Source organism: Chamaea fasciata, unplaced genomic scaffold (assembly GCF_029207755.1).
Source record: "Chamaea fasciata isolate MVZ Bird 193981 ecotype frontalis unplaced genomic scaffold, bChaFas1.0.hap1 SCAF_2, whole genome shotgun sequence".
Classification (NCBI taxonomy): Eukaryota; Metazoa; Chordata; class Aves; order Passeriformes; family Sylviidae; genus Chamaea; species Chamaea fasciata.
The window spans coordinates 26656373-26682591 of NW_027094087.1; the positions used below are offsets into that span (position 1 = coordinate 26656373).

Consider the following 26219-nt stretch of genomic DNA (forward strand, 5'->3'; position numbering starts at 1 on the left):
AGTGTAGAATGACTGTTCAAACTACAGCTGGGCCATGCGCACAGGTCAGCAGTGCAGTTTTGGTAGCTTTCCTGTACTAAATCCCTTGTTGTTTGTTTTCCTTCAGATTCTTGGCATGGCCTTCTCCATGACACTGTTCCAGCAGATTCACAGGACTGGCAAAAAATATGATGCCTAAAGCCTCTGAAACATTATCACATCAACCTTTCTGTCTCATCATAAAATGAACACAAAGAATGACTGCAAGGAGCATCATGCCTAGCCCTGCTGAGGAAATCCGTCCCATTGACAGATCCACTTTGTTGTTACTTGTCCCGTTATTATCACAACTTATTTGACTCTTTCGTTTTTTTCTGTTTCACATTTGCCATTTATTTGCCAAAGAGGGGGGAAACTCCCCAAACAAATGGATTTTCTACACGAAATCATAGATCTGCTCTAAGAATGTTCCTTAACTTAAGAAAATGTTTTGCTCTACTAATCCATGCAATATGTGCGAAAATTATGTGTGTCTGACTTCAAGGGAGAATTCTTCAAAGTCTTCCATTAGGTTTTCAACCCTTATGTCCTATTTACTGGAAGACTCGGAAAAGCCACTCTAACTGAGAGTCCTTGGAATTGGAGCTGCTTTGCTCTGCAGCTTCCTGTACCTTATGGTGTATACTTTTTTATTATGTTAATGATGATGATTATTATTATCATGGATATAGCTTAGAATTTAGTTGCCTGACTTATAACTTCTTACTGTTTTTGGTTTTACACATTTATTGTACATTAATTTGGGAACCACTGTGCGATCTCCAGAGGACATGTTTTGCAAAGTTGACAGTAGGTGTGGGCAAAGACATAACTTTTCTCAAGTCCATGGGGAGGCAGCACCTACCTTTATCAGGGCCTTGATGCCCTCACTGTAACAAAGGTATTTCCTTTAAAATCAGAGACTCTTTCCTCAGATGGAATGCAAAGCCTTCCCATTGGACCAGATGCTGAGCTTCCTACTCCTGCGAGGCAAAGTTCCAATGCCTTTACTCACCCAAAGCAGTGCCTGGCTGCTTTATGTCATGCTACTTTGAAAGCTAAAAGTACTGACTAAGCAAGTTACTGCTGGCACAAAGGAGAGAGATTGCAGTCTGACCTACTGGCAGCAGACTTCACTGATTGTGTTGTCTGCTTCAAAAAGTTTGCCCAAGGCACAGCAAGCTGCTGGATGTGAAGGAAGGGGATGGCAATTTGATGGCACCATTATCATGCCATGGCCTTTGTTATAGGGATTTCCTCAGGCCAAAGACAGCTGTCTCCCTGAGCTAGAAAAGACAGTTTGATTATGAGTGACCAGATGATGCAGGAAAGGGGCAATTTCCAGAACAGCACTTGGAGATGCTCTGTATTGGCTCACCTTCAGTACAGAATTGGTTTTTGCTGACAGATCACCAAGTTCATCCACTGGGGTAGTTTACTCAATGCATATTTTTACCAACATTCCTGTTAGAAAACTTGAACGTGTATTTCTCTACTTTGAATGCTTCTTCATTCAAGGGGCCTCCACTTGCCCATTGTTACAGGTTTTTGCTGTTTCGTGAAGAAAGAAGGAAAGGCTCAGACGATGGAGGACGCTCTGATTAAACTTCAGTCAGGGCTTGACTCAGCTCTGAAAGAAACACTGCTTTTTGCATGGACAGCTGTCAGAAGTGACCTTCAAAGGTTACCTCATCCAACGTCACTCCCAAAGAGGTATTGACGCATATGTGAGATGGGGTTCACTATGACATTATTGGGCTGAGTCTCAGAAACTGTTGAGGATGGAGATTTTGTGCCTTTCAGAGCCATGCCATCTCAAACTACTCCTCTGGTAAACAAATTAATGTCCAGTCTGAATTTCATCCTTCAAGCTCTAAAAAGATGTAATTTTCATTGTATCATTCAGCCTATCTTTTCCTTGTGGGCTGGAATAGCTGTTGAGCTACTTTGTATCTGGGAGGTTTTAGTTCCCTATTTATCTTCCTAATAAGTCCTGCATGCATCTGTACATCTGGCAGCAATAGTGTTTTGTCTGACCTATGTGTCATTTTTTTGAGTTCCTATGAAATCAGTGTGACAGGAAGGAGTGTGAATGTGTGGGAGATAGAGATGAATTTGGGTGTTGCAGTGAAGAAGAAGGTTACTATTCTTAGAGCACAGCCCTTGCCCATATGAGCACAATGCCCAAGTTTCACAGGGCTCTGGTTTCCCACTGAAGCAGACACGGCCATATGGGTTCAGCTATTTCACTTGGATAGCCTTTGAAGGAGTCAGGGAAGAAGCAGAGGGAAAGCACAGAAACTGAATCCAGTTTTACTTCCATTTCTAACAAAAATTGGGACCAGGAGCATCTGAGCCTCACTGGAGATGGCTGTTCCACTTTGAAGAAGGGGCTCTGATGCCCAGTGTATCTGCTGCTACATGTAAGACTGTATCCAAAGTTGCTAAGATGTGTTCCCATTTTTGCAAGAAAAGACGGGATGGTTTTTGTCTGATGGCTCCACTGCATTCTCTCTTTGGGCTGAGGTGCTTAGCTTTCTCTAGATTTTCTGGTGCTCAAAAAGAGCCAGCTGCAGGGCTGAGTAGGAGCATCATCTCTGTCCTTTTGGGTCGCACAGTGGTACCTGCCGCATCTTCAATTTTAATCTGCAGTCAGTTTTTGTACAAAAATGGTAAAATATATTAGTGAAAGTAATAAGGAAATAAAAGATGTTTATGAGTAACTCAGAGATGAAATGTGTAGTTGCAAACTCAGCTACTTTGCCTTCCATCCAAACCTATTTTTCTAGAATGCTTCATTCCATTTCACGATCTAGAAGCATAGATCCTGAAATCTTTTTTTTAATGACTACTTTAGGCATTTTAAGCACAGTATTAAGTGAGATAGTTACATGAGCTTCATGTATTCATCTCTGTGAAGCCACCTACGGGAGAGGAGTGAAAAGCAGGACTGATTTGTGTCTCTAGCTGACTCTCTGATGTAGGAGGTGATGACAGACATCTTCAAAGATGCAGAAAGGTAATACCACTTTCCAGGCAGCAAAAAACAGCTCTGGAAAGTGTGAGGTTGCAGCAGGCAGTTTGTCAGAGAAGGCACTAATTGTCCTGGAAACTGGTCAATGGGAGCTTTGGCTCATGTATGTATGCACTTTTTTTTGCTTATGCTGGTGGGTGGCTGCCTGTGTGTTTTCCCCAAATGTCACTCTGATTATTTAACTATAAGTTTTTAGCATGTTTTTAAATAAAAACTGATACTGAGTAAAAGTATCTTTAATATACACAAATACTGATTTGTATAAATGCATACCTCCCTGTATCTCTAATTCATGAAAGCACAGTTCAAATCTGTGAAAGTGCTGTTTCTCTGAGTGTTCCTTCAGACCGTAGCATACCTGCTATCTTACTGTCCTTCATGCTCGGGAGCTGCCATAGAACTTATGCAGAGACAAAACAGGAGAACTGCCTGAAGAAGCTCTATTTGAAAGCTGATGAAGTGTGAATTAGCCGTGAATTCTGCTCATTCCTGGTCGTACCAAGGCTGTTTGTTACAGGAAGCCCAGGTGGAAGGCATTAAAAAAAAGTGCTCATAGCTAAGCAGCATGTGAAATGCCGACAGACGGTGACATAAATGCCTCCAAGATGAGAGAAGATGCCTTGGATATGTCATGCTTTGAGTTCCTGGACTATGGCTACGTTAGGCCAACTCTTCTATCCTGTGTCCACCCACTCCATTTCTATGCATGAAATACAAACTCACACACAGGGAGGGTGCAAGCACAGAAGGCAGCCAGACTGATCCTCGTGGTCTTTCCTGCGTGACGTTTGGTCAGGCATAGAAAAGGCAAGGAGGAAAAGGATGTTTTCCCAGCAGATGGTTCTTGGGAGGGGAGCAGCACGGAATAGGCCACACATAATTCTGATGCAACTTCTTTCCATAAGTTGAGCAGCTTCATCCTGTAGCTGGCATGGGGAAACCTGGAGATGTTTGCCTCTGGGCTAGCCATCTGTTGTGCAGTAGAGAGTAGACACTAAGAAACAACATGCCATTCCCACCGGGTGATGTTTGCACCAGTGTTTCTTCTATGCAATACCTACTTTCGCCTTTATATAAAATATTTTTACTAGGATGATATAAAAATAAAGGATTTTTTAAAAGGTGCCTCTTTCAGCTCATTTGTCTTCTAATTCCACCACCGAAACTAGAAAGGGACAAAAAAAATTCTAGAAGGTGACTCACAGAGATCTGTTCCAGCTCCACTGCAGTTGAAATCCAGAGCTCTTGAAGCTGTTTCATTTGTGAAAAGATTCCTCTCCCCTGCCTCCACCCCACCTTCCCCAGTCCTCTCTCATCCTTCAAAGCAATATTAAAAATGAGAAAGGTGTGAAAAATCCCCAAATAATGGAAAAACAGTTTTGAGAGCCTGATACAGGAAAGAGATTGCAAGGGTCCCTGAGAACACAGAATAGCTGAAGTGAGGACAGAATAGTAGAGAGCTTGAAAGACATCCAGAGGACACAGAGGAGTCTCAGACAAAATGCAAACATTGATTAACACTCAGATAGAGAATGATTACAGAATAGCCCTCCAAATGCCAGGAAAGTAGAAGATGGGCTGAAAGATCCCCAGATGAAACAAGAGTCAAGCAGTAGTGAACAAAGCAAGAATCTGAAAGAGATTCTGAATGCATAAACTAGCCTCAGGGAAGGGAAGAAAGCCTGTAAGTCCTCAAGAAAACAGAATGCATCAGTGTCAGAGGCCAAGAAAGAAAGAGCTAAGGCAAAGGACTCCCTCAGAGAGTACAGAAGAGGCTCAGTGATAAGAAGAAAGTATCAAAGCCATTAAAGAACCCCCAGACTACTCAGTAGTACCAAGGGTGGCCTCAAGAGAAGATTAAAAAAAAGAAAAAAAAGGGGGAGAAAGATTGATAGAGCCCCAAAGAGTAGCATCAAAGAAGGGAAAAAGAGCCAAAAATCTGTAAAAGACTCAGAGAACACAAGGTAGCCTCAAAGAGGCAAAGGAACTAGTAGAAAGCCTGAAAGAACCATGATGAAATGACAAGAGACTTTGACAGTAACAAGAGAGTATCAGAGATTCTGGAAGTGCCCTAGAGGTGTATGCCTGCAACTGCTAAGAGAGGAGAGAGGCTAAAAGAGCAACAGAAAATAGCCTTGGAGAAGGTAAAAACAAGCATGAAGGCTGAAAATGTCCCAGGAGAAAGAAGAGAAGCCGCTGAGATGCCATGAACCTTGAAGGAAGACTAAAACAGCTGCAGAAAATACAGTCAAACTTCAGAAAAAGGGGCTGAAGGGTGAGTGGGATATGAAACAAGCAGACTGAAAGTGCTCCAAAGTTCCCTCAGTGAGAGGAAGGAAGAAACTAAAAGACAGCCAAAGCAGCTTTGGAGAGGTTAGGGAGGAAGTGGAGAGGTTGGAAGAGTCCCAGAGAACAGAGTAGCGTCGCAGATACTGAGAGATTAGAAGAAGGCCTGAAAGAACCTCAGAGAAGAAAGTAGCATAATGTCTGCAAATGTGAAGGATTAGCCTCAGAAAGGTGGAAAAAGGTAGGCAAGAAAGAGACCCTGAGATCATACAGCAGAAAGGAGAGGTGAGAAAATGCAGCAGAAAGACTGAAAGAACCTTGAGAGAGCAGAGAGTAGCTTCACAGAGACCAAGAAAGAAGCAGGTGTTAAAAGAGTCGAAGGAGGGCACACTACCACTGGAGGGCCACAGAAGGAGGACAGACACTAGAAGAACCCCACTGCCTGCAGCATATGCATAGGGCGAGCTTTCCCAGTTAGGCTGGAAAGCCCATTGGAAAACATGCTCTCATCCTTGTTCCTCAAAGCAGGGGTCTACTGCCATAAAAGCCAAAGGTCTGTCTGCAGTGCTGGCTGTGCAGTCAGGTCTTAACCCACGGACTGGAGGCTCTCCTGCCGAAGCCTTGCCTTTCCACTGGCAGGACCACGGGGAACAGCACCTGGGCTGCAGTTCCCTGTAGCCACTCTTGGTTTGCCTAAGTCTCCCTTGACAGTAACATTGGTACACACATGGAGGAGCAGGCCAGAGGAGCAGGCTGAAGTCCAGACATGCCTTGGTGATCTCTGCAACAGCCCCAAGTCCAACCTCCCTGCAATCAGGAGGTCATGTGAGGTATAAGCAAGGTCAGTAGATGGGTGCCTCTGTACCCTGTAGAAGGAATCTCCAAGCAGTGTCCCAGCACTGGCTCAGGTGTGGTGCAGATGCAGCTGGTTGTGGTGCATCCCTTGGCAGTTCACACATCCTGAGGTAAACAGTGGGGCGGTGAGTACATGGATTACAGCTTGGATACATGTGTGTGCACATTTGAGTATGGAAATGTGCTGTAGCTCTGTGGAAGCCTGACTGTGTGTACACCAGAGAGACACTGGAGATTTTCCTTCCTCACTTTGTGGCAGGTTGACCCTCACCCACTGCTAAACACCACACAATATCTCACTCACTCCCGCCTGAAAACCACAGCTGGACGGGGACAGCAAAAGTGAGAAAACTCAAAGGCTGAGATAAATACAGTTTATTAACTGAAGGAAAGAAGAAGGGGGCAAAAATAGTGATGCAAAAGCAGATTGATGTCCAGTCAGTCTCTGAGCAATGGCTGCCTTCCCAAAATCTCTCTCTCCTCAATTTCTCTTACTGTGTATGATATTGTAGAGCATACAGTATCATATGGGTCAGTTTAGGTCAGCTGTCCTGCAAATATATATTTTGGTATATGCCCAAATACCCCTGAGGGAGGCTGAGTGGGAGGAAGAGAAAGCCTTGATGCTGTGCAAGCAATGCTCAGCAATAGCCAGAACACAGGTATGTTGTCAGGTTTAGTCACAAATCCCAAATGCAACACCATACAGTCTGCTACAAAGAAAATTAACTCTACCCCAGCCAGACCCCAGTACACTCTTAAACATCATTTGAGTGCTGGTGGATGGAGACATCATGAGGATCCAGAGAGATGTGGAATGTTGTTTTTCCTCTTCTTCTTATGAATGCCTATCCTCTCCAGACTTCCCAGAAAAACACAGTCTCCTAAACCCACACTTGGCAGTGTGGCGTTGTCTCTGATCATCCCAATCTTGCTCGCCACATTCCCCAGACACAGAAGAAGCTATGGATACTTGCTTGTGCTGCCTAATGTAACCAGGCTCAAAAGTAAGCAAATGTTCCTTTCTCCTCAGAGATAGTCCAGCCCAGCATAAGCAGCAAAGATGGACAAGCCATTCCCTACATAAGTGTTATTCACTAGAAGGTGAGGAGGACAGGGATGCCATATCCAGTCTTGAACAAGATTGCAATTAATCCCTGCATCCTTTTATAGGTTGCAGTGAATAGTGGGAGAGGAATGCATCAGGCTATAGGTAAGTCTTTTCTCTCTCTATAGAGAACTAATGTGTATATTCAAATCTCAGGCTGATGGAGTCCATTGCAGGCATGTACATAGGAACAAACGCTATGCATATTCCACATAGGAAAGTGTTAGGGGTTAGGCTGCTTCTTTCTTTTTTTTCTTTCTCTCAGGTAATTTTTGCTCCATTTGCTGCTCTGGTGATGATGAATGGATGATACTTATAAGACAAAAAACCTAGCTGGACATCTTGGAATTCCATTGAAATGGTCCTGGGGTAGGAAGGGAGAAGGGGTGCAGTTGAAGAAGAAGGGGTGCTAGTAGTTGGAGAGTGAGCTCTCTGGCTGGGGGTTGCTCTTTGGAAATGCAGAGATCCCATGAGAGATCAGGAGGCTAACTGAGACTTGGCTGGGGGTCAGGGGCTGGACTCAGCCCCTTCTGCTCTCAGCGACTGGAGGGGAGAGCGGTTGCATGTGGTGTGGGGAGTGGCCACCTGTGTTTCCCTAGATGGGGCTACACTGTGGTTTGCTAGAGACCAGCTTGTAACCTGGAGTGGCACTGAGACCGGCTGCTCCCGGTAAGTTTTGCAAGGGGAGCCATCTCCCCTCTTCCCCCTCGCTCGAGCCGCCATTGCCACGAGGAGAGGCGGCTGAGCTCATGCCACAGCGTCCTCTGCAGCCGCAGGGGAATCACCGCACCCGCCCTGCCCGGCCAGGAGCCAGCAGCGCCCCTGCCGGCTGTGACCGGAACTGCATCCAAGGGGAGCGTGCCTGACAGCCGAGAGAGGCTGTCACTGGGTGCCTGCTTCTCTTTGTTGTTGCTGCTGCTGCGGTTGGTTGTTCGCCTTATTATAGCTATTCTAGTAAAGAACTGTTATTCCTTTTCCCTGAAAGCCCTGTTATTTCAAAGTTTTAGTAATTTGGAGGGAAGGTGGGTCATATTTTCCATTCCAGGAAGCTTCCCATGGCAGACACCTGTCTCTTAAACCAGGAGATAAGGAAAGGAGGGTGATGAGTGAAGTTCTGTCATTAGAACAACACAGAGGGAGCAGCACTGCAGGGTCAGTGAGAACCAGACCCATGCAGCTGTTCATGTGTCATATCTGAGAAGCTGTGCTGGTGCTGGCAGACTCACTGGTTTTGAGGTTATCTCATTCCCCGACTGTTTGACTCAGGTAAACAGTCTTTATGCAATGCTGCAGTTAGCAATGTTGTGCCAGCCTAGAAAAGGTAGGACTTAAAATTTAGTGCAAGTATTAAAGTGTTCTTCCTGGTGGGTCTTCTATGTTCATCTCCAGAGACAAACAAACTAAAAGCTCTCTGCTTTCTGCAGCTGCTACAAGTGCATCTATTTGTATTTAAATTCTCTAAATGTCAGCTGAAGATCTGGAAACTTCCTGGACTCCTCCTCCCTGCAGAAAAAAAAAAAAAACCAACTCCAAAAAACCAACAACAAAAAACCAACCAACCAAAAAAACCCCCCACAGACAAAAAATCAAAGAAACAAAAACAACAACAAAACCTCAAACAAACAATCCAGGGATAGTGGAGCTAGGTCTACCCATAAAAGGAGACAGAAAGGCAACTGGCAATTATAAGCATCAAGTAATGGTGAAGAACTGGATATGAGAGTGACAGAGAGCAAGACAACCAGGGGGGGAAAAAAAAATCTAGGAATGTGAAAGAAAAGTGAAAGGAGACAAGGAAGTCTCTTGGGTGTTTTATTCTCCACTAATAAGGGGTAGAACATGTCCAGCTTGGGACAATGACTTTCAGTCAGTATCACCAAAAAGAAAAGGAAAAACAAAGGCATCAAAAAACTGAGATGTTCCCAGACCTTTTCCATCTCTCACAGGGTGCAGAATAGGCATAGCTGGGGAAAGCACAGTAGAAACAGTGCTAGAAAAGGATCTTCTAGAAAACAGAAGGATGCAGGAGATTCAGGTTAAGAAAAATCACCTGACACATCTAACAGCTCCTTGAACAACAAATCAAGAGGATGTAGACTTTCAAGGAAAGAATGTAAAATAATATTGTCCTACGGTTTCCTCCAGATCTCAAGACCAATGCCATATTTGCGGTGGACAGCCATGGCCTCTAGATGTGATGCTCTGTAATAAGCAGAGTAATTCCTCAACCTCTTCTCTTGCCTCTGGGCAACTGTATTTTTGAGTGTACAAGTTTGTGGATACCACAGGCATCACATGCATCCTACGATTTCCTTTATGCTGCAATACACATGCTCATCATAAAATCTTGAAGTTTTCTGAAAAGTTACAAAACACTGTCAGTATTTTCTTTTCATGGCACAGTCACTGTACTGTTATGGGGGGTCCTGGGGGACATGGAGTGTTTATATTTTATTCCTTCTTTGGTTGTTCTGTTTGGTTTCTGCTTACTTTCAGTTAATGCTGGCAGAATTATATGTCATTATCATTTACATTATCATTCAGTTACATATATGTAACATTACACTGATTATTAAAAATAAATCTACTATGAAATGGCAGATACCAAAGAATCACCCACTTTCCCCTCTTGGAAAATGTATAATGGCAGTTTATATTCCTTGTCTTTTCTTAGTTGATACACTCAAGGGCAGAGAGCAGCTCTTCAGAGGGACACAGACAAGCTGGAGGAGTGGGCTCAGAGGCACCATATGAAATGGAAAATGGACAAAGGCAAAATTTTGCACCTGGGAAGAGATAAACCCCGTCAACAATATTGGTTAGGAAATGGTGAGTAGCTATTCTGAAAAAGCAATATCGTCCTCCTGATAGATGGAAAGCTGGATGTAATCCCACAGTGTGCCCTGGAGGCAGTGGGGGACAACTGCACCCTTGGCTATAAAATAGCAGAACCATATCCAGGATCTCTAAAGAAAGGAATACTAGGATTTTTTAACCCCATCTAAAATACTGCATCCAGTTTGAGCTCATCAAAATATAAAAGGCTGATAAAATTGATCAACTGAAACAATTTCAGCAGAGGAGTACCAAGACAGTCAGGAGGTGGGAGCACTTGTCCTGTCATGAGAAACTGATGGACCTGGACTTGGTTAACCTGGAGAAGGCTTGGGTGGGAGCAACTAACTGCAATCTTCCAAGAGAACATTCCTTCTGAAGAGGTTAAGAAGACCAGGCCAGGCTCCTCACAGTAGTGAGTGGTGGTAGGAGAAGAAGCAGAAGGTTTAATCTGTCATGATAGGATGTAGGGAAAACTTTTTCATGCCAATGAGAGTCAAGTATCAAGCACTGGAAGAAGTTGGCTAGAGAGGTAGTGTGATTTGTATCCTTGTAGGTTTCACAACCTGACTGGGTACAGTACTGAGCAAAATTAGCTGATCTCAGAGTTGACCCTGATTTAAGCAGGAGGTTGTGCTAGATCATATAATTGTAGAATGGCTTGGGTTGGAAGAGACCCTAAGGATCATCTAGTTCCAACCCTCCTGCCATGGGCAGGGACACATTCTACTGGACCAGGTTGCTCAGAGCCCTACCCAACCCGTCCTTGAACATTTCCACGGATAGAAGGTCACAATGAGGTCTCCCTGGAACCACCTCTTCTCCAGATCAACAGCCCCAACTCTCTCCGTTCATCTATGGAAAAGGGGTGCTCCAGCCCTCTGAACACCTTTGTGGTTCTCCTCAAAGACAACCAAGGTGCGTTCCAACTTGCAGCCTCTTTTAATCCCCTGTCTGATACAATTAAAGAAGCACTGTCCTAGGGTAATTGACTGTAATTTCCCTCTGCTTCAGGTAGCTTATACCAGCTTGGAGACACTGCGCTTGTTATTTTCCTACCCAGGGAAAGGCACAGACAGGAAGACTGAGGGAGCTCACTTCACAGGGTTACACTGAAAAGAGAGTCCATGTGCACAAGTTGCAACACAAGAAATTCTGGAACGGACAGAAGGACAAAAGCTTCTTGCCCTTGAAAACAGTTCAGTAGACATGCCTGTAGAGGGAAAAAAAAAAAAAAAAGCTTTAATGAGGAATTGAGCAGCCTAATCTAGATTTAAAATAAGGCCTGCTTTGGTAAGGAGACTGGATTAAAGAACTTCATCAGTCCTCTCAAACCCAAATTCTTCCATGATCTTACAATTTATGCACCAGGCAGTACTAGGGAGTTCTCTCTTTCACTTCCATTTGACCACTCCCTGCAAGAATGGGTTTGTAACTCAAGTCATGTTGCCAAACCTCTCCACTTTCTGCCTTTTTGCTGCTTGAAGTCGAGACTGATGAGAATCAATTAATGCACTTACGCCTTCTTCAGATAGGCTGTTAGTCTGCACACATAACACATCACATATCCACAGAAACCTTTGGATTTGAAAGGTTTTTATGCTTTGTTGCCATAAGGAGTCTGGTATTAGCTTGTAGCTTCCCAAGAATAGTCTCATAACAGGCTATGTTTTCCCTGCAATGAAGATATTATCTCAAGAGACGTTTAGGCTCCATTATTAATTATCAGTCTAAACATACAAAGAAAGGGAAGAAACACATAGCAAAAATCTCAATTTTATCCCACACTTCAAGGCATAGAAACACTTCAGAGTTTTAAACAGAAACCTCTTTAAAACTTTTGGCTGCTAGAAAGCTGTGCATTGTGCTACTGTAACTTCAAATGCACAAATTCTGCAGAAAGGCTGACCCTTATTTAAAAAATACACTACAGACAGCAATAGCAATAGAAATAGATGACTCAAAGAGGACCACATTAGACTTAAAGCATTGTCAGCATTTTTCAATAAAAAAAAGATATTCAACAGACATTCAGCAGCTAAGGCGGTAACAGAATCTGTTGTCATGGGTTTTGTAAAAAGCATATTATTCTATTCCATCTGGGTGGAGCAGAATTGCTTATCTTTGCCCAAATGGGTCAGTGTCACTTATCAGATGGTGGAGTGCTACTTATCTCTCTTCATTGTTTCACTACTTCCATGGGAATGTCTTCTGCTAATGGACCATTAAGAGCTCATTAATGACATTACACATTACACTGCACTATTGTAAGCTGCTCCACACAGGGGGGAGGAGCCAAACCATCTTAACCTAGATAAAAAGGAGCCACGGTCCCACTAGGTATCCAGTTTTTCCACTGGATCCCTGGAGGAAGACGGGACCCATCTCACCATTACTGGACCCCCTTTTTTTTCAACAGGACCATCTCTACTCCAACAGAACCACATCTGCCACTCCAGGAGGGCTTACTTTGCACTGCTTCCAACACCCTGACCGACAGGGTGTCAGGTTGTATTTCTGACTCTGTCAGGGTTTTTTCTAGGATTTCTTGTTTGTTTATTTGTTTGCTTATTCTTCTGTACTACAACATCTGTATTTTTATATCCCTAGTAAAGAACTGCTATACCTATTCCCAAAATCTTTGCCTGACAGCCTTTTAATTGCAAATTTATGATAATTTGGAAAAGGGGGGGAGAGGCTTACATTTCAAGGGAGACTCCAACCCTCCCTGGCAGATACCTGTCTATCTAAACTGAGACAGAATCCTTTCTTGCTTCTAGCCTCTGTATAGATCCATAAAGCAAGGCAGGATATGTGCCAACAAACCTCACATGCTTTCCAACAATGTCAGTACAACTAACACGAAAAAAGATTGCTCTACTTCTAGAATGCTCCTTTATTCCAGAAGCATTATATTCATGCCAGTGAAATAGCTCTAGTGATTCACCACGGGCTGCTTGACTTTTTAACTCAAATAAATAACCTAACTCTGTACTCAGAGGCAAGGTCAGCACAGCCAGAATCTGGATAAACATCCTGTTTGACACTCCCTCAGAACTGGAGAAATTAATCATTTTTACTCCACCTGCGTTCTTGGCATGCTGCTCAACGAAAATCCTTCCCTGCAGGACGTGTTGCAATGACTGCACACATGTATGAGGACTGCTGTGTTTTGGAAGTTACCAGGCCACTGGCTGACTGCAGAGTGCTGTTAGCTGGTGTCACTGCCAGCTTCTCCACCCAGCAGCTCCCCTCCTAGACCATCTGCACCAAAGGGCTGGAGTGATTTATGCTCAGCACTGTGGCTTCTCTTACTATCTGGTCCTAGAGCTGCTGCTGCTGCTGCTTCCAGACCTCATTGTGGCATAAAGCTGCCCAAGAGCCCTGAGCGCCTGCAGCAGCCTCTTATTGCTGCCCTCTTTGCTCCGTGTGACCTATGCTGTGCACGGTGTGATGGTCACATCTGCTGCCGTGCCTAGCACCAGCACGGTGTCACAGCTCTGGTACCACAAGGGGCTGGTACGGGTACTGGTATTGGAATTAGGGCTGGTACTGGCACTGGCACTGGCACTGGCACTGATCCTGGGGCTGGAACTGGGCCTGGTATTCATACAGCTACAGGGACAGGTACCTGAACAGCTATTGGTACCAGAACTGGAACTGGGATTGATGCCTGTACTAGTACTGCTAGTGAGACTGGAACTGGGATTTCTACTGGTAGTAGTACTGGTACTGGTGCTTGCACTGAGACTGGAACTGGGCCTGGTACTGCTTTTACTACTGGTACAGGTACTTGGACTGCTTTTGGAATTGGGACTGATGCTGGAACTGGGATTGGGCCTGGTAAAGGTACTGGGACTGGCACTGGATTGCTGTTGATATTGGCACTGGGCCTGGTATTTCCACTGGTACAGGTACTTGGACTGGTTTTGTAACTGGGACTGGTGCTGGATCTCGGACTGGTGCTCTGATTGGAACTGGTGCTCGTGCTGCCACAGGCAGTGACACGGATACTAGAACTAGGCCTGGTACTGGTCTTGGTAATGGAGCAGGTGTTTGGACTGGTTTTGGCACTGGGACTGGTGCTGGAAGCGGTGCTGGGGTTGGCACTGTGCCTGTGCCTGTGCCGGTGCCGGTGCCAGTATGGTCGCTGATACTCTGCCGCAGGTACGGGCGCAGCTCCACGCCCCGGCCCTGAGCCCTCCCCGTCGTCCCGTCGGCGCCTCACGACAGCGGCTCCAGCCCCGCCCCGCCCCCGCGGTCATTTGCATGTCCGCCCCGGACGGGCCAATGGGGCGCGCCCGCCGCGGCGCCGGCCCCGCCCACCGCGGCCGCCGGTAACGGAAGCGCCGGGAGCGGAGCGGGCCCCGCGCGCGCGGGCGCTGCGGTGAGTGCGGAGCGGCCGCCGCTGCCGCCCCTCCCCCCGCGCCGCGCCCCGGCCCCGCGCGCCCCGCGGGCCGCCGCCCGCCCCGCCCCGCCCCCGCACTGCGCGCCGCCGGCCCGGGCACGGGGGTGGGAGGCGGCGGCCGCCACCGCTGTGGGAGCGGCCTGCGCGCCCCGTGGACGGGTAGTGGCTCTGCGCTCGGCCCGGCGGCCGGGCCGTGCCCTTGAGCGCCAATGGATCCCACTCTGGAGGGGGCGGTTACGGGCGTGATTGCGACGGCGGCCCCCGGCAGCACGGAGCGGGTGCGTGGGGGCGCAGGTGGGAAGGGCATTGTCATTCCACCGTGTGTCCCGTACTGCTGCTGATGCTGCTCCTTCTCCTCGCCTCCCCTCCTGGGCCCTGCGGGCTCGCCTCAGGCAACTCTCCTAGTCAGGTGTCGTGTTCTCTGAGGTAGAGCCAGAGATTCCCTTGGCACTGCCTGTGTTCCCGGCAGGGTACTGTACGAAGTCGGTGTTTCTTTGTAGAAGAGCCTTTGGCAATAAAGCACGATGGTGCCTAGTGAAGCAGGCAGCACAGGAATCCAGACAGAGTAGTCCATTGGGATGCTGCTGTGTTTGTTGTCATCCGGGTGCTGAGACCCTGGCATGAGTTGCTCAGAGAAGCTGTGGATGCCCCATCCGTGGGAGTGTTCAAGGCCAGGTTGGATGGGATTTGGAGCAGCCTGGTCCAGTGGAAGGTGTCACTGCCCATGGCAGGAGGATTGAAAACAAATGGTCTTAAAGTTATCTTCTAACCCAAAGCATTCTATGAGTCTACATACTGTAAAGCCTGTGTGTAAGTCCAACATAAAGTACTTCTGGAAAAAAAAGAGGAAGTGCATTGCCAGTAGTAGTAAAGCCATTCAGTCACAGAAATACAACTAGCTTGGGAAGAATGGGGAGTGAAGGGCGGTGCTGGAAGTGCCTCCTGCTCTGAACTGCTGCCCCAGTAGCACTGGCCAGAACGGGGATGCCTACTTTTAGTCTCCAATATTTGTCTTCTTCAAGTCTCTATTTTTTCTGGGTTGAAGTGACCAGGAAACAACTGAAGCATCCAGGATACTAACTGCACATTGTTTGACTTGTGCTGTGGGGTGTTGCTTCACTTCTTGGAAGAAAAAGTGAACTTGAGGACCTATTTGGGAAGAGTGTCAAAGTGTTTTGCTTAAACAGTTAGAGTGGATGAATTGCTGACCTTTTCTGGGAGTTTTTTCTCTGAAAGATTCCCTGAAACTTACTTAGAATTTTTGCTTGGCGAGGTTTTTGTAGAGAGTTGACACTTTAGGAAATATATGCAAATAGAGGTGAGCACTTTCAGAGTTTTCAGAATTTTATTGACCAACAAAGAATGAGCTGAATTCTGGCAGGGACTGTTCTTCTAAAGGTATTCTGGCATATCTCTTGATAGGCTTAAACTTGTCTAGCTGCTTTTTGAACTTCCATAAATTTGCAGCATCCACACCATACCATGAAAAGAAATTCCATAGGTTGCCATCTGGTTCATGAAGTTTTTCTTTCACTTACTTTGAACTTGACATGTGCAACCCTCGATAGGTGTCTCCTCCGTATATCAGAAGAAAATGCGATTCTTTATTCCCTATTGGGTTTTGTCTTGATCTTGTAGACCTCTGCTATATTCTTTCCCCAGTTCTTTTTCTTCCATCCTTCAGAAACCCAGCTGTGGTAGTCATTGCTTGTGTGGGAGCCATGCTTGCTTTTGTTGTGAACCTTCTCTATATATATAGAAATACAGAGTACCAGGAATTTTACTGTATCATTTTAAAGTGGATGCATTATGGGGAAAACTCGTAATGCAGTGTGAAGAAATAATCTACTGTGGTCTTGCAGAGTTAAATAATTGTAATATTTGTCTTAGTTTTATTTTTTTTTCTTACAACTTTTGATTTCCAGTCTGATTTGTTCACTGCTGGTGAGTACCTAGTAGATGTTTCTATGAAGCTGTTGGATGTAACCCCAACACGTCATTCTTGAGGAGTGTGAATAAAGAGCCTGTTGTATATTTCTGAGTGGCCTTGATCCTATAACCATCAATATGGAATTTAGCACTTCTCTGATCACATGAAGCCTATAGCTCTTGCCTTTACTGTCACACTTTCCAGACAATTAAGATAATTTTGAAAGTGTTTAACTAAGTTAAAGGATAATGCTGGATAAGTAACGAATTGATAATTTTTCCCTGGAAAAGAAAGAACAAATATGTCCTCAGTCTGAAAGAATTTTTTTTTTTGGTAGTTATTGCAAATGCACTTTGTTTTGCTTTTTTATAAATTTATCTAAACTTTTCCTGTGTGTATGTGTGTGGATGTTTCAGGAAATGTTCCAAGGACCATCAGAAGATGTGTTTGCAAAGATGGAAAGTCCAGTTGAAGACATGGATACCTCTGATACCCAGTGGGGCTGGTTTTATTTGGCTGAGTGTGGTAAATGGCATATGTTTCAGGTAAATACCTATGAGGGTATATTGCCTCTGATGGATTCCATAACATGAGATTACCTATGGCTGAGTTGTCTTAATGTGCTTTTTCTTTTCTTTTGAAGACCGACTCAAACAGTCACTGTTCTATTAGCAGTGAAGACATTGAAAGGAGTTTCCGAGCAGACCCTCATGGATCTCTGTCTTTTACCACTGCAAAGTTTAACTACACACTGGACTTTTCAGGTATGTGTCCTTCCAAAAAGTAAATGTAAACAATAGAAGGTCTCAGATACACCAGCACATTTGTTCATTCATCAGGTTATTGTCCTCATATCTGGTGCAAAAACATGATTAAGAATGTCTTCCTTACTGGAAAGTACATAGGAGATTTTAGAAACAGCTGCCCTGTTACATTTTTTTTTGTGTAGATTATTAATGAAGTAGCATGTTTTGTTTAATAGCACTCCACTGTGTTCCTACTGCTTGCTTCAGCTGCAGGTGGCATGTAGGATACATCTCTTGAACTGGGAAGGTGGAACCTTTTCTTTTTAATGTGCAACTGCCTGTAGGTTTGGAAAACCTCTTCCATTCAGTCTGTATAAGAAAAATTGCTATGAAGGAGGCTTCCTTCAAAATACTGGCATCAAAGTGATTTAATAATTCAGCAGGTAGTTGAAGCCAGTTCTGTTCTCAGAATAACAAGGAGATAGGCGAAAGGATTTACTAGTAGATTGTAAAGATCTTGCTGATGCTGTTCCTGTAAATTACAGAGTATTATAGGTTTCTAATGTATGTAACTAATAATAAATGTCATCTGTTCTTTGTTCAAAGGTGTGTTCTAGTAACTTTTTTATAGTTTTTCTATTTGTAAATGGTTTATTTTCTGATTAATTTGCAAAACTGCTGTATGCTTAAATATAGGAAATATAGGAAATAAATGCATATTCCAGTATATATATTCAAATTTCAAATATTTCAAATACAGAAAGTGGGGACTGAGTAAAACAGCAATATACTGGCAGTAAAGTGATATCTAACAATACAAGGAGTTTCGTGCTTACTTGTGTTGAAATGTCTTTTTACAAAAAAACTATGTTTTGCGTCCGGAATAAAAACACTATAAGCAAATGTTAAAGAACAATTTTTATGTTACTGTCTTTAGGTCATGATGTCTTACACTAAGGATAGTGTATTCTTTGTCATCCCATTCAGTGGAAGTTTTGACTGTGATTTAGTGGGACTGAATGTTAGATGGATATTTAAAAAATAAATATTTTGTGTGTAATATTTGGACATTCTGCCAACTCATAAATGGCAATGCATTTAGAAATGTTTATTGAAAATGCTGATTTGTTGCTTGTTGAAATTCCTGTCAAGTAACTTAGGGGGTAGTAACATTCTTTTAAAAAATGGCACTTAAATGTTTCATGTGCTGTAGATGAATTCCCAAAATTTTCATTCTAATTCTTGTTTTATGCTCAGTGATGAAACAAATCAACTTAACTACCCTTAAACAACGTCCAATAAAGCGAGCTCCCTTTGCAATCAATTCATTCAGGTAAGGAAATAAGAAGAAGACTCCTTATTTTTCTTTTATTCCTGATTCTTCTAAGTAAAATGAAACAAAAATGTTTTATCTGTATTGTTTATATTTATTTACTTTGGGAGTCACTTGCTCTGAAAACCTGTTGAATCAAATTGCTGCAGGGAAGCAGCACCAAAAAATGAAATCCATTGACTTCATAAATTATTTAGAACTGTTGTAAAAGCAAAAAAAGATCGAGTTATATGTCGTGCCTATATTTTACTCATTTACTGTAAAATGATTTAGAGTTAAAAAAATGTGTTGTAACAATTCTTTTGTGAGTCTAATTGCTTTAGATTGTCAGTTTCTTACCATTTGATCAGTCATTAGTTGTAGAGCTGAGCTGATGTAAATCTGGAACTCACTAAGTGATAAACTGAGCTATGCAGTGTTACTACCACAGATGAAATTGAGTACAAGAGATATGTGGGTTTTTTTTTTCCCAAAAAGTTTCTGAGAAAAGATTTAGTTCTGAATTGTAGTGTGGTTATACATTCAAAAAGCAATTTGTCATTTGCCATAAGAAATGTAGTAGCAATCTGTTTACACTGACTTTCAAGAAAACTTGTGTTTTTGAAGTGTCAATGTTATTTTAGTAGATATTTGCTAAATAGTGCAGACAATGATGTGGCAATTTACTTTGTTTTTTGAATAATTGCATTCAGTATTCTTACTTCCATGTGGTGACATTCTTTCAGGAGATTCCTTCTTTTAGTCTCAGTATTAAGGCTTAGGAGCTTCTGTGTATGTAATGCATGTGCTTAAACCACTCTTTTTTAGTAGCTCTGTATAAACTTCATGGGGGTTTGCTTTTTTAGCATACTGTGTTGTTTGGAGCAGGAGTTTGACGGGAAGAAAATGCCTCATGTCTTTGAAGTGATGTGCTTTTACCTTTTTTGTTTGAAGTTTCATCTGTGAAAATGAGGCTATCCCTATGCCTTCCCACTGGGAGAATGTAAATACTGAAGAGCCATACCAGGTAAGAGTTGGTATGCAACTTGGTCAAAAACATGTGACAATGAAATAATGCATCGAATTGAAATCGCACTGACCTCTTTTTTTCCAGCTTATTCCATTGCAAAAGAAAACAAATGAATATAATGAAGTTTCTAGTCTCTTTGGAAAAACAATGGATAGCCACCGAATTAAAAGAATTAAGAGAATACAAAATCTAGACTTGTGGGAGTTTTTTTGCAGGTGAGATTATTTCTAAAACCAACAGTTTTAGGATTGTTAATGGCGAAAAGTTTTAAGTGATGCAGCAGAAATATGTTTACTGTTTTTACTATTAATGAAATTTTTTGTTACTTTTTAACTTTCAAAAAAAGTCTTATTTGTAATTTCTCTTTATTAAAAATTTAATTTTCAAGACTGTGTAGCTTCTACAGGTGCAGAAATGTAATACGTGTAGAAATGCATCAGATAAAGCTGTAGCACAGATAATGTCTTTAAGATCTTTAGAATATCTGTGTGGTTGATGCCCATGATCCTTACAGTGAAGTAATAACAAAAATTAGCTTTTTGTAAAGTGAATCCTTGAGAAGCTTGTATTATTTTAATTTTTACTGAACAAAGCAAATGAATATTTCAGTCCTGTTGAATTTCTCAATTTTATGAAGCATAGGACAATTAAATGTCTAATTAACACATATTCATGCAATTTCTTTTAAATTTAATGTGCTACAAAACCCTGTTCTAAGTTCTTGGCTTTTCCCTCTTCATATTGTGCTGCCCTGGAAGAAGTAGGTAGTGCCCAGTTTAGTGTCCACTTATTTTTTAGTATCAGTCTTAAGCAGTTGTACTTGACAAAAGTTATTTGTGTATGTTGTAGGAAGGAGTACATATCAGAAGGTTTAAAAATGTTTTGCAGTAGTAAAATCATCTAGACTAAGTTAAAGAGTGAGGAAATACCTAACCAGATGTATACTAAAATCTTGGACAAGTTACATGATTTTTTAAAAGATATCTCATTTAGTGTTAATTTAAAGCTATATCATTAACATGTGTGAGAAAGTGAAATTCCTTGTATATGTTAATAGTTAAGAGAGTTATCTTACTTTTAGTTGTTCCCTTTATTTCTTGGTGGAGTAAGGAAGGGGGTCAGCAGAACTGCTGCCTTGGACTTCCAGAGGTCAAAGTTTGTCTTGTTCAGGAGACTGTTTGACAGAGTCCCTTGTGATGCAGTCCTGAAGGGCAAAGGAGTCCAGGAAGGCTGGGCACTCTCCAGGAGGGAAATCCTAAAGGCTCTGGAGCAGGCTGTCCCCATGTGCTGAAAGACACATAGTTGAGGAATGAGATCATCCTGGCTGAACAGAAAACTTTGGCTGGAATTCAGACAAAAAAGAGAGTTTATGACCTTGGGAAGAAGGAGCAGGCAACTCAGGAGGAGTAAAAGATGTTGAGATGTTTTGCAGGGAGAATAATTAGAAGGACCAAAGCCCAACTAGAACCTAATTTGGCCACTGCTGTAAAAGGCAATAAAAATATTTTTAAAAATAAATCATCAACAAAAGGAGGGCTACAGACAATCTCCATCACTTACTAGATGTGGGGGAAACATAGTGACAAAGGATGAGAAAAAGACTGAGGCAACAAAGGCATTAACCAGTTGTTATCTGGGCGCCCAGACCCTGAACTGCTAGACAGAAGCAGGGGGCAAAATGCACCCCTCATAATTCAAGAGAAAATGGAGCCTGCTGTGCCACACAAGTCTATGGGAAAGGATGGAATCCACTGGAGGGTACCGAGGGAGCTGGGGAGGTGCTCACTGAGCCACTTTCAACCATTTACCAGCAGTCCCGGCTCACTGGGGAGGTCCCAGTTGGCTGGGGGTGAGCAAATGTGATTCCCATGCTCAAGAAGGGTTGGAAGGAGGATCCAGGGAAGTACAGACCTGTCAGGCTGAGCTCAGTGCCAGGGAAGGTCAAGGAACAGCTCATCCTCAGTGCCATCACACAGCATGTGCAGGGCAACCAGGGGTCAGGCCCAACCAGGGTAAGTTTAGGAAAGGCAGGTCCTGCTTGATGACCAACCTCACCTCCTTCTATGACAGGGTGGCCCACTAAATGGATGAGGGAAAGGCTGCATTACTTTTTACCTGGACTTGAGTAGAGCCTTCAACACTGTTTTCCCACAACATTCCCTTGGAGAATCTGGCTGCTCATGGCTTGGACAGGTGCACTGTTTGCTGGGTAAAAAACTGTCTGGATAGCCAGGCCCAGGGAGAGGTGGTGAATGGAGTTACATCCAGCTGGTCGCCACTGGGGTCCCCCAGGGCTCGGTGTTGGGGCTGGTTCTGTTTAATATCTTTATCTGTGGTTTGGACAAGGGTATCAAGGGCATCCTCAGTCAGTTTGCAAATCACACCAGGCTGGGTGGGAGTGTTGGTCAGCTGGAGGGCAGGAGGGCTCTGCAGAGGGATCTGGACAGGCTGGATCCGTGGGCTGAGCCCAATTGCGAGAGGTTCAATTAGATAAAATGCCAGGCCCTGCCCTTGAGTCACAAGACAGTGCTACAGGCTTGCACTTACTGGTGAAGAAATTATTGCCTGGTAGTATATTACAAAGAAATAGGTATTCCACCATTTCAAATTCACTTCTTTGGTGTCCCAGGGAGTAAAGCTGAAAAGAGCAGATGATGCTTAGTGTAGCATCTCAGTTTGGAATTGTCAAGAAGTACAACAAGTAAAAAAAGGTGTTGGTCAGGGAGATTGTTGACCAGTTTTCGAAAAAGCTTATGTGCTTACATAGGTACAAAGACCATGTCTCTGGGTATTTAGTTTTGCTGTAGGTTTTGCCTTTTATTGAGTCAGTTTGCTGAGAATTTTCACAGTGCTGGATCAACTTAATTTTGTTAAACTGGATTATCTTGCCACTGCTTGTGGAAGGTGCTAAGATGAGGCTTTTTAGAACAGTTGGACTCCTCGATTTCTGTTCCAAACGACCAAAGTGTCCTGTTGTGGCATTTCTGCTTTCTGCACAACCAGCTTGCCAGTGTGCCCAGTATATTCTACTGCTTCAGAGGAACATTTACTAGTTAAACTTACATGGTTTTGGAAAAGTGTTTTGTTTAATTGATAAGAAAAGGGATTACATTTGATCATTGCATGAATCATTATTTGCATCACTGTAGTGGTCAAAACACATTTGCCTCTTACAATAGTTCCCATCTTAAGGACAATTCTAAATTAGGTTTATGAAATGAACTGGTCAGAGATAGTAAAGGACTGTTACAGAACATCTTTTGACAATTGATTATTCACATTTTCTGTAAATTTGTTCCATTTGCCTGTTTCAAGAAAAGTTACTTGAGGCTACTTTTGTATATTGTCAGAGATCAACAGCCAACAACAGAGGGTTGCTGATTGAAGAAATTTCAGATGTTCAGCGTAACTAGCCCTTAGATCAGTTTTTGCTGGTTTGCCTAGGTAATTGTGCTTTATAATCTACCAGCTTTGTTATCCCTTCCACCATGACATTAAAGTAGGTAGAGGAAACGAAATGTACAAAATTACCTTTCTTTTAAAGATGTATCTGCAGAAAATGACCACAGTGAGACTAGTAACACAGGAACAATGTTGATAAAATTGGTGTAGGAAGACCTTTTTTCCAGATCTTAGACTATGTCGGGAAATAGTCCTGCGGCATTCAGAAATGTGTGATTTCTAAGTATGTACCTAAAGAATTCTGACCTGTTTAAAAACTAGAGTCATCTAGGTACTTGTAAAGTGGAATGTGTTAGGTCTGTGCCCTCGGCAGTGTTTTCACAGTAGTAATTTAGTGTGTTTGTACACCTATATATTTATTATGTGCTTATTTATGTATTTATTGTGTGTTTTCTATAGGAAAAAAGCTCAACTGAAGAAGAAAAGAGGTGTCCCAACAATTAATGAGCAGATGCTGTTTCATGGCACCAGTAATGAATTTGTAGAAGCAATATGTATTCATAACTTTGACTGGAGAATAAATGGGATGCATGCTGCTGTGTATGGAAAAGGTAAATATTGCTGTCACATACAGCAGTGGTAGTGTTAACAGCTCAACATTAAGTGTTCCCTGTAGTGTGTACTTTGTGATGCATGCCTTATGTTTACCCAGGAGCTGTTTAATACAGCTCTGCTTTTATGGCAAGTGTAATTAAAGTTGCAGTAAGGAATGTAATTGTCACAACTGGCTGGTAGGGCCAGGGAGCGTGGGGAAGGGATGCCCAGCAATGCAGTGTTGATCACAAGACAATCTCCCTGCTAAAATGTTCACACAAAAAAGATTTGGTCATGTTGTCCTAATACAACAATTAACAACAAAAAAAAGGATTGCTAATGAACATCAAAGAACTGACATTTTTCATCATCTTGCTAGCTATGCTCTGGTAGTCAAGCTGTCGTGCTAAGAGCATCATCAAATTTTCTATTTTTTTTTATTTGAAAGGGACCTATTTTGCAAGAGATGCATCATATTCCAGCCATTTCTGCAAAGAGAGCATGAAGCACGGAGATACTTTCCAGATTCATGGTGTGAACCTGCAGCCTCATCTGCATAGACCAGACAAAGTCATGTTTCTTGCTCGTGTATTAACTGGTGACTATATTGGCGGTGATTCAAAATACATGAGGCCTCCTTCAAAAGATGGAAGCTTTGTGAACTTGTATGACAGCTGTGTGGATAATACCTGGAACCCAAAGATCTTTGTCATCTTCGATGCCAACCAAATCTACCCTGAGTACTTAATAGAATTTTGTTAAGTTTGAACGAAGTATCGCTTGTGGTTTTTTCATATTTTTCTTCCTTTTGTAAAGACAACAACATAGAGACATGATGCATGAAAGAGGTGAAAGAAAAGCTGGCATACATTTATGGAGGAGGGAAGCTATTAAATATTTAAGAGAGACTGAAATGTTTTTAAAAATCTGTAAACTTTACTAGTGCATTTTTCAAATGTAGAGACTATTACCAATCTGAAGTTGCTTAGTGAGCCTTAAATACATTGAGCATTGGGAGGTTTTCAAAGGCAAGATTTATGTTTTGATTTTTTAAAGTGTATTAAAAGTGGTAGAAATATGCCTCTAATATAGTATGCATATGATGAAACTAATCTTTTATAAAGATTGCCTATAAAACATAAAGTAAGAACAACTACAGCAAAACCCCAGGGGACATGGCTACGTGTGTGTCTGTCTGGGTTCCGTACATGTTACTTTGTTTGGAGGTCTCTTAGTTTGGATTCTAAACCAAAAGAAAAAAAAAAATTATCTACAGCTCCTTCATCAGTTTCCTCCAGATAAAGTTCAACAAAACTGTCAGGTTTAACTTTATGTACATTTTACTGTAAGCTTCAATTATATACTGGGAAAAAACCAAAGCCCTTGCAGTAGGATTTGACCGTTGGTTTTGATGGAAATGATGCCCATAAACTTGTGGTTGTTAGTTGTTTGGTATGTAATTGTTGGGCTCACTGTTGGGATATCAGCAGTGCCATACACCTTTCTCAGTTCTTATCCTATGGAATTTTTTGCCATGTCGTTACAGTATTCATGTACTGCTGTGATTCCTGTGTGGTCAGGGTTTAAGACACACTCAGTGCTCATATACTTGGTGTTACTGAAGACAAATGTTTAGATTAACTTAACTGGAAACAATACAGTTAAACAAGGAAAATTTCAAAAGATGCCATCCTTTAGTTTTTAAACACTATAATAGAAAGCTTTCAGTAACAGTTGTGTAGACCAGGTTTTCATAACTGGTATGGTTGTAAAGTTAAAGAGTATTTTTTCACGTGTAGAAAGAGCCAAAAAGTCAGTATTTGGGTAAGGAGCAAACCTGAGTACCTAAACACTTGTGGAGGCTGAGGAAGGGGCTGTTACAGTGAAGTGCAGTCACGTGAAATGATTTGCTATGGAATTGTCTCCCTAGTGTCCTATGTTAAAGGACCTAAGTAGCACTAATGGACAAAGTCAAAGTGGAAACCTTTCCAGGCTTTTTCTTTGGCTATGGCCAGTAACAAGTCTCTGTAGAATCGGTATATAATTGTGGCAGATGTAGAATGATCTGTGTTGGTTTGTTATAGAGTTGTTAATGGACTTTTTGGATCAAAGGCTGTGTTTAAAATGTATTGCATTTAAAGGAACTGTAGCTGCTGGCATGACCAAGTCTGCTCAAAGTCACACTAAACCAGTGGAACTGGAAGCAGAAGATGTTGACATCTCTGGCATCGTAACCGAGGACACAAATATCTCTTCCTTCTCCTGAGTGCTGTTACCGTTGTCTGTCACTGGATCTTGCACAAGTTGTGTATCTGTTTCTATTTGTAATTTCATGGCAGTTTTCCTGTCCCTAAACCATTTAGGGCTAAAATGCATTTTCCTTTATTTTAGGAAGTATGATTTCTGATCCCAGTTGGGAACTCTAGGTTCTACTCTTTTAGGTATGATTTGTGTTTGATTTACTACTATGCTAGCTCTGCAAAAGGCACTTTGTTCTCCACATTGTGTAAAATAATAGCGAAATCACGCAGGGAATTTGTGTATTACTGAATCCTCTTTATTATTACACAGTATTCTACTGTGCATACATTTTGTGAAACTAGCAAATACATGTGCTGTTGTTCCTTTGATTTGGTCTTTTATTTCTTCTGAAACTGATGT

The 26219-nt window shown here is 42.6% G+C and overlaps 2 protein-coding genes across 3 annotated transcripts in view; both read left to right on the forward strand.

Moving 5' to 3' along the window:
• Positions 1 to 5997, forward strand: part of TSPAN9 (tetraspanin 9) — a 170287-nt gene extending 164290 nt beyond the window's left edge. Inside the window, exon 9 of the mRNA XM_066175355.1 lies at positions 107 to 5997. Within this exon, the coding sequence (XP_066031452.1) occupies positions 107 to 178 (72 nt within the window). The 3' untranslated portion in view covers positions 179 to 5997. The remainder of the gene's footprint in view (positions 1 to 106) is intronic.
• An 8472-nt stretch (positions 5998 to 14469) lies between these two features.
• PARP11 (poly(ADP-ribose) polymerase family member 11) lies at positions 14470 to 26188 on the forward strand. 2 transcript variants are annotated; one of them, XM_066175358.1, is made up of 8 exons: positions 14470 to 14523; positions 16891 to 17019; positions 17118 to 17238; positions 18478 to 18553; positions 19487 to 19559; positions 19647 to 19777; positions 23424 to 23575; positions 24007 to 26188. In XM_066175358.1, the coding sequence occupies exons 2-8, from the start codon at positions 16894 to 16896 to the stop codon at positions 24318 to 24320; spliced, it is 993 nt and encodes a 330-aa protein (XP_066031455.1). In that variant the 5' UTR covers positions 14470 to 14523; positions 16891 to 16893; the 3' UTR covers positions 24321 to 26188. The 2 variants fall into 2 exon arrangements, with proteins under 2 accessions (XP_066031455.1, XP_066031454.1); XM_066175357.1 differs by lacking the exon at positions 14470 to 14523 and adding an exon at positions 14662 to 14822.
• Positions 26189 to 26219: the final 31 nt, after the last annotated feature.

Excerpts from the sequence above, each read along its gene's own strand:
- PARP11 (XM_066175357.1), top strand. The coding sequence starts at position 14,754 with ATGGATCCCACTCTGGAGGGGGCGGTTACGGGCGTGATTGCGACGGCG. Across the intron at positions 17,020-17,117 it reads GTAAATGGCATATGTTTCAG|ACCGACTCAAACAGTCACTG; the intron begins GTAAATACCTAT and ends TTTCTTTTGAAG. Across the intron at positions 18,554-19,486 it reads TTTGCAATCAATTCATTCAG|TTTCATCTGTGAAAATGAGG; the intron begins GTAAGGAAATAA and ends TTTTGTTTGAAG.